The 7,553-nt window shown below is 54.7% G+C and overlaps 1 protein-coding gene across 1 annotated transcript in view; it reads left to right on the forward strand.

The window, feature by feature from the left end:
- Positions 1-4,144, forward strand: part of DHRS12 (dehydrogenase/reductase 12) — a 34,439-nt gene extending 30,295 nt beyond the window's left edge. Inside the window, 2 exon segments of the mRNA XM_034663789.1 lie at positions 2,467-2,571; positions 4,034-4,144. Coding sequence (XP_034519680.1) covers positions 2,467-2,571; positions 4,034-4,099 — 171 coding nt within the window. The 3' untranslated portion in view covers positions 4,100-4,144.
- Positions 4,145-7,553: the final 3,409 nt, after the last annotated feature.

The following is a 7,553-nucleotide window of genomic DNA, read 5'->3' on the forward strand; positions in this document are numbered from 1 at the left end:
AATCAGGCTCTTCTGCTTTGAGCCTGCTTCTTCCTCTCCCACTCCCCCTGCTTGTGTTCCCTCTCTAGCTGGCTGTCTCTCTGTCAAATAAATAAAAAATCTTAATAAAAAAAAAGTTTAAAAAATAATAAAAAATAAATACAAAATACAAAATACAGAAAGGCATGAGGACATACAAATAATAGTTCCACCACTCAAAGATAAGCATTTTAAACATTTTAGTGCACCAAAATATCATCCTTGGAGATATTTCCTGTTTTGCAAAAAAATGGGATTCTGTTGTTCTTGATGTGTTGTAACTTCTTATTCTGTATATTGTGAATATCTCTCCAGGTCAAATACACTTCAACAGTATTTTTCTCATTTTGTTAAAAATGTTACATATACATATATATATGTTTTATGATAACAGAAATAACCATAGAATTATACGCTCATTGTAAAATATTCTAATTCAAATCGTGCAGAAATAGAGAGCAAAGGAAGCCAATGCTTCACTTTATCCCACCCTTGGGACATAAGCAGTATTGCTAAATTTCTTATTTCCTCCTCATACTTTTCTGTGCTCAGACCAGACACAAGAAACATACGTGTGATTTATCAGCTTCCCCACACCGTGGGCTTGTAGGCCGTGCTGCAGTTGGCATCTCCCCTCCCTATGGCGTGGACACCTCTTCCTCTCTGGACAGGAGGCTCTCGGGTATCTTTGCTCCCGTCCTGGGAGAGGAAAGTCTCGTGGGACCAGAGAAGCAAGCAGGAGCATCACCGAGCTAGTCCCAGCACTCGGATTTGAACACCTCTGGGCTGGTGGGTGGTGGGGGGAGACTGCAGTGCAGGGGGCCGCTAACCGCTCCTCCAGCACCACCTGCCCACCCCTCCTCAGGGCCACTGAGAGGCTGGGCCCCACAGCGCAGCTGGCTTCCTGCCGCCCTCACAGAGTGCTCTGCTTCCTCAGGTGTGCCTGTTGTCACCACGGCCCCATCCCTGCGCTGGAGGAAGAACAAGACCCCAGAGCAATGAGCTGACCTCTTGGGAGGTTTTGTGGGTTTGATTTTGTTCCTGGTGGGAAGCCGGTGGTCCTACATTTGCTGCCCCAAGTGTCCTAAGGTGGGCATGTTGTCCACATCCACGGGGAGAGCCAAATTCTGTCCAGTGGGCCCATGGACCTTCTCTCTGGTCACCTGAGAGGAGATGGTGATGGCTGGGAGGTCAAGATGAGGGTCAGCCTGGTGCTTCTTCCTCAGGACACACGTACTTAAGGAGCTCCTGACACGTGGACTGGGATTCCAGAATGCTCACTGGGGAGGTAGAGACTTCCTGAAAGCCTGTTCCAAACAGCACCTTCGCCTCCCCTACTCTCACCTCCTGTCATGGCCGGGCGGCTGCTGCCCACACATGGCCCACGGATCCCCTGTGGGAAGGGAGGCAGAACCACACACAAGCTGTGTGAGATTCCCCAGCTCTCGCGGAAGGCTTTTCCCGATGTCACCCGAGAGTTGGCAGAGCATCTGAAGAGCAGGGGCGGCTGTGGAAGGCATTCAGGTCAGGGGTGGGTGGTGCATTTCCCAGAGGACATGCTGCTCAGATGGGAGGGGACAGGCGAATGGAGCCGGTTCTCTCCTAATGGGTTAAAATGACCCAAATCAGGGGCGCCTGCGTGGCTCAGTCGGTTAAGCGTCTGCCTTCGGCTCAGGTCATGATCCCGGGGTCCTGGGATGGAGCCCTGCATCAGGATCCCTGCTCAATGGGGAGCCTGATTCTCCCTCTCCCTCTGCCTGCTGCTCCCCTTGCTTGCGCGCTCTCTCTCTCTCTCTCTCTCTCTCTCGGTGTCAAATAAATAGAATCCTTTTTAAAAATTAAAAGAAAATGACCCAAATCAGAGCAATCAGGAAGAAGGCAGTTTACGGAGGTTGCCTTTTCTCTGCTGTGGTGGGCAGACGAATGACCACTCCACCCGCCCCTGATGTCCATGTCCTCATTCCTGGAACGAACGAATATGTCACTTTTCCATGGCAGAAAGCGACCGTGCCGAAGTGACTACGTTCATGATACTGAGGCAGGGAGAGTACCCTGGATTATCCAGGCGGCTCCGGTATAAGACAAGGTTGTTATAAGAGGAAGGCAGGAGAGGCAGAGGCAGAGGAAGAGATGTGCGGCTGGAAGAAGAGGTCATCGGGGTGGTGCAGCCACAAACCAAGAAAAGCGAGTGGCCTCTGGAAGCCAGAGAAGGCAAGGCACAGATTCTCCCCTCAAACTTCCAGAAGGAACACAGCCCTGCTGATGCCTTGCTTTCAGACCTCTGACTTCCAGAGCTGCGAGAGAATGCGTCTGCGCTGCTTTAAGCCACTAGGTTTGTGGTCATTTGTTCCACCACCGCCAAGAAAATTAATACACTGCTTGACAGGGAAGAGGGATGGGAGGGTATTGTGAATTTTTGTTTATGAATTTCTATTCTATTTATCGCAGATAACAGTCTCCTAGGGAGGAATGTTGGTTCAGGAATGGAATACCCATGATGTACAATCAGAAAGGACAGCACTTAATGGAACGAGGGTCTATGCACAAAACAAGGTAAGTGACATGGTTTTTCAAGACTGCATTTTATTAATTTACCACATGGGCTCTTTTCCCAAAAAAGGGCTGATTCTGGGATACACATTAATTTGGATCTTAGCAGTTGACAGCAGCACCTGGAACGTTCCCTGGTCAAGAGGGAGTCCTCCTCTCGAGGGGCCAGTCATGGCTGTGCTCAGACTGGGGGGTGGGGGGTGGGGGGGCCTTCGTTATGCTCCTGGGAGAAGCCACAAAAGCTGCGCCTCTCTTCTTGGTGTTTCTCAGGCCCACCCACTAAGAAACTGGGGAGGGCTGGTGACCCCCCGAACAGGAGGATGCCCAGCAGAGGTGCCCTTGCCCTGCACAGCTCAGAGGGCATATGGACGGCTGGAGGTCACTCCTCTCTCATGTGGGTGGCCCTCGGCTCACTGGTGACAGACGCCACAGGATCACCTCTGGGTTCCCTGGGCTCACTGTGAAGGGCATGCACAGTCCATTCTGGAGGAGTGAAAGGCAAAGGTCCAGATCTCACTGATCCTAAGGATAGTCGTACAGCCATATGTCAGCATGTCACAGCTTTCTCTAAAATTCCGATCGAGAACTTCCTCATTGATACTCTTGCTCTTAAACTCACCCCGTGGGGCTCCCTTGTTGTGTGTGAAGCTGTCAGCGCCCAACAGCTTCCCTGTTGTTGGTGTTGACTGTCTCTGAAGGCTGCCTTGCATGGGGCCCCCCCACCTCTGCCCCCTGTGCCCTGAGTATGCCCCACTTTCAGTGACCTGCAGACCAATCCTGGTGGATTATTTCCCATGACTCAAAATCCTGATGTTCCCAAGAGCCACCTATCTTTACAATTTCCGCAGGGGGCATGAGAATAAACCACTCACTCATCAAAGAGGCCCCGACGGCGCTGTTTACAGAGCACGAGCAAGCTGCCCCGGGGATGGGCGATCGCCGTGATGCAGCTGAGGCTCACGTGGGGTGGGGGCGGCGTGTTCCCAGCGTCTCCGGTATGGGTCCCACACTCTCAGGCAGGGGTTAATTCACTTATTAATGGACACGTGTTCAGTGCCAGCCTGCGCTGGGGGCCGGAGCCACAGCAGCCAGCCGGGCGGCCCCAGCCCTCAACCAGAGTGCGAGCCGCAAAGAACAGACGGGCACGACCCACCGGGGAAAGGGGCGCTAATTTCACGGGCAGGGGCTCGGGAGGCCCCAGGCAGCATGCAGTGAGCTCTCCTGCATCGTCACCAGCGTTCTCTTGTGCTCCTTCCTCCTCCTGAGGAGGGGCCGGGGTGCAGCAGTGGGTGCCACTGAGATGCCCATGAAGACTTGATCCGGAGGACCGGGAAGTCAAGGGCGAAATCTGTGCACACTGCCGTCCCCCCCGGGGCTGGACGGGGGCTTGCTCTGTGTGCCCCCAGCCAGCTCCCTTGCCTCGCACCATCGCACGCCTTCCCTCTCGCGTTTCGCCCTGGTGCAGAGGCAGCGGGGGCTGCTGACGGAGCGGGGGGCCCGAGGGCACCTGGCCATCCAGGGCTCGTCATGACGGGGAGGTCGCAGCCTTTAATTTCCATGCGACTTACGGTTCATCTAAAAATATCTGAGCAGCCACACGACTGACCCTCCCCAGGAATGACCTAAAACCAGCGTAATGAGGACTGGGGAATTGCTTCATTTCCACTTAAGAGGGGCACGTTGGGACTAGAAAGGGAGAAGCCTCATCTTCAGAGGCATGGCTTTTGTTGCCAGTTTGCCTTGTGCACGCTGGTGGAGGGGGGTGGTGCTGGGGTGGGCACGCAGCTGGGGTGCCCCCTCCCCTGCGAGCCCTCCCGACTACCGAGGCCTGGTGGCAGGGGGGGCTGGTAAATGCAGGCACTCCATGTCCATGTCCGAGAGGCATGAGCAGGGGCCCAGGGAAGTCAGTGGGAGACGGCCGGGGACCCGGGGACAGGCTCAGGCCACCTCACCCCTACCCAGGTTTCTAGAAATAATGTATGCAAAGGTAAATAATAATCCCTAAGGAGACAACCAGAATTATCTGGAAGCCTGTTGGAAGAGCAGGGAAGGGGAGGAGAGCTCTCAAGGTTCTGCCCTTCCCAACTCTATGAGGGGCTTTCAAAGAGAAGAGACGTCCTTCCCAAATAAGGGAACTAAACCCAGCTGCGGTCACAGCAGACACCCCACCCCCAGACACCGGAGGGGCTGCCTGGATACAATGCGTGTGTCCTCACCACCCCCGTGAGACGGGCACTGTGGTCACCCTGTTTACAGGCAGGGAACCAAGCACAGAGGCTACCATCCCAGAGGGGCCCCCTCCACAGCATTTGGGGAGCAGTCTCTCCATTGCTGTCCCCTTTCCGAAAGCCAGTTTGTGAGAAGCCTGCCATTTGGATAGATACCCTTGGAGTTCATCCTAAGAAATAATTAAAGATCTGGAAAACGAGGCTGGAAAACGAGGCTGCTCGTCACAGCACTAGTGAGAGAGGGAGGTGATAAATTACGGAACACCTGTACAAGAAATCTGTTCAAACCTGCAAACTCTGCTGTAGATAAATGTCTGTGGGAGAGGAAAATTGTCTGCACTGTGTCATTAAATGAAGAGATCCGGTTCCAAAACCGTACGTGCCTTTATGATCTGATTTTTGCTACGCCCACACCCCCTAGAAAAAGGCGGGTGTTGGTGCCATGCAGCATCCCCCGGAGACCTGGCTTGGAGGCTTGGCACAGATTCGCCCTCTGATGCGGATCTGAGGAAGCTTTGCATATCCTGTTCTAAACGCAGAGGGGATGTTCTCAGGGAAGCGCACACCGGGACAGACTCAGGCCGGGCACGCTGGGAGCCTGGCTTCTCAGTTCTTCTCCCTTCCTAAGGGAGACTTGCTGGGCTCTGGCCGCCCATGAGCGCCATCAGGCCACGGAGAGGCCCCCGGCCGCTTTATCCTCCCAGGGACGTCACCCTGACGACTCCACCACCAACCTGTGTGCTCCCAAAATCTATGCTAGCAAGCCCACTGCCTGGATCTGCAGCATGCCATCTGTCGCCCACAGGTCACAGAGCATCGACGGGGCTCTGGGTGCGGGCAGCCCTCCACCTGTGGACTTGGAGGCCTGAGGGGGGCTGGGCAGAGGCCTGAGCACATGGATGCTTGGCCTCCACGAGGCTTCAGATGCCTTCTCTGTGCTCATCAGTATTTCCTCATTCTTCCATAATAAACAAGTAAGCATTGCTTCTGTAAAAAGAAGAGAGAAGTTTATTTTTTAATTAAAAAAAATAACTTCCCCAGATTATACGATCCTTTCTATTACTAACATCCTCTGATCTCATTACAGCTCTCAAATGTTTACTCTGGCTTCTTTTCCTTCGTTGGCTTCACAAGAAAATGATTTTGTTTCCAGTGTGCTCACCGCAGAGACGCTGTGGTCCCTGAGGTCTGTGGGCAAACAGGGGTATAGCCTGCAGCCAGCCCTGGGGCCTGAGGGGGGTGGGGTGACCCTAGATGAGGAACCTCTGTGTAGCCCGGCCCGGGATGGGGTGGGAGGACGAAGCAGAGCAGCTTGGCACAGTTACTGAAGCTCTTTCCCTCCTTACTGTATTCCTCTCTGAAAAGAAGAAAACACTTCAGCAATCCAAGAAACCATCAGCCAGGGTCCTCAGAGAGGCCAGACTCATTGGAGCGGGACAGCTAACCCAGGAGAGGGGAGCCTGAGTGTTTAATCCCCCTTGGTCTCCAGTGTGGCCCTCCCAGCATTGGAGGGAGACCCCGTGTCTTAGCATGCAGAGGGACGAAGGACTCTGCAGGGGACCTTGCTCTCAGGGGATGGGTTGGCATGGGTGCCCATGTCCCAGAGCCTGGAGGACACAGGACCCAACACACTCCCAGGCTCGGGTGAGCAGCACTTTGCACCCAGGCCAAGGCACGACACCTCAGGGGCTTTGTAAGAAGAATCTCTGGAACCCGAGCGGCTTGGCTGGACGCTGTTTTGAAGGAGAGAGAGGGAGGGGTGTACGATCACATTCCTTTGTATTATTAGTGGTACTGGTATTAAAAAGAAGCAAAGCACACACAATCTCTTCACTTGAGAATGCTGTCCGTGTCTCTGTCCTTCCTTCTCACGACTGTGAGGCTGTCAGTAGGGGGGTTCCACGCCAGGTTCAAGGGCAGGTGTGCTCTGGGACGCAGAGGGAGGACAGCGTGCTGTGGCCGGCCTTGTGTCCGCCACCCGCACACCTCAGCGGAAGAGGACTTCCTGCTGTGAACCCTCTTTCTCTAACACGGGCTGGGGGCCTCTCGAGGTGGACCCTACCCTCCATGAAACTCAGGGTAGGTGGGATTGTTCCCCTTCCCCCATGATTGTGCCCAGGCTTTGCCTGCTGGGGTGGGTTTTGTCAAGTGCCTCGCTCATCTTACACCCGTTTTTTCCCCAGCTTTCTGAACTCAGTAGGTCCCTGGAGAACAGAGGTCCTTGGGTTGTGATCCCTGTCATCAGAGTCCTGGGCAAGCAACCTCCCCCCTGGGTAAAGGTGATTGCCCCTAGGAGGTGAAAGGTCACCTGGGAAGCTGACCAAACCCTAGGGAACAGAGTCTGTCCAAAGCAGCAACGCAAAGCGAGTTAGCCGTGACTCTGCTTTTCTGTTTCTGGCGGCCGTTATCTGTTAAGGTTTCCTTCTCTATCTGGGCAGAGTCCCGAGGGGCAAGCTCTGGGAGAGGAGGTATGCCGGGAGGAGAGGGCACCAGAGAACACTCGACCCCGGGGGGAAGCCGGGGTCTTCTCTCGGGGTCTTGCTCCATGACGGAGAACCACCCTCGCTTGAGCTGTCGGGAGGCCCTGCTGACCCATGGCAGTGAGGAGGGTCGCCTCTCTCCCCTGGCTACCACCGGCCGGCTCCTGAACACAATCTCACGCCCACCGTCCGCAGGCCCACCCAGCCACACCCGTCTGGAGACCCTCCCTCGGCCTCTGCACGGTGTCTGAGTCCTGTTCTCCCCTGCTTGGTCTCC

Source organism: Ailuropoda melanoleuca, chromosome 7 (genome assembly GCF_002007445.2).
Source record: "Ailuropoda melanoleuca isolate Jingjing chromosome 7, ASM200744v2, whole genome shotgun sequence".
In the NCBI taxonomy this organism is placed as follows: Eukaryota; Metazoa; Chordata; class Mammalia; order Carnivora; family Ursidae; genus Ailuropoda; species Ailuropoda melanoleuca.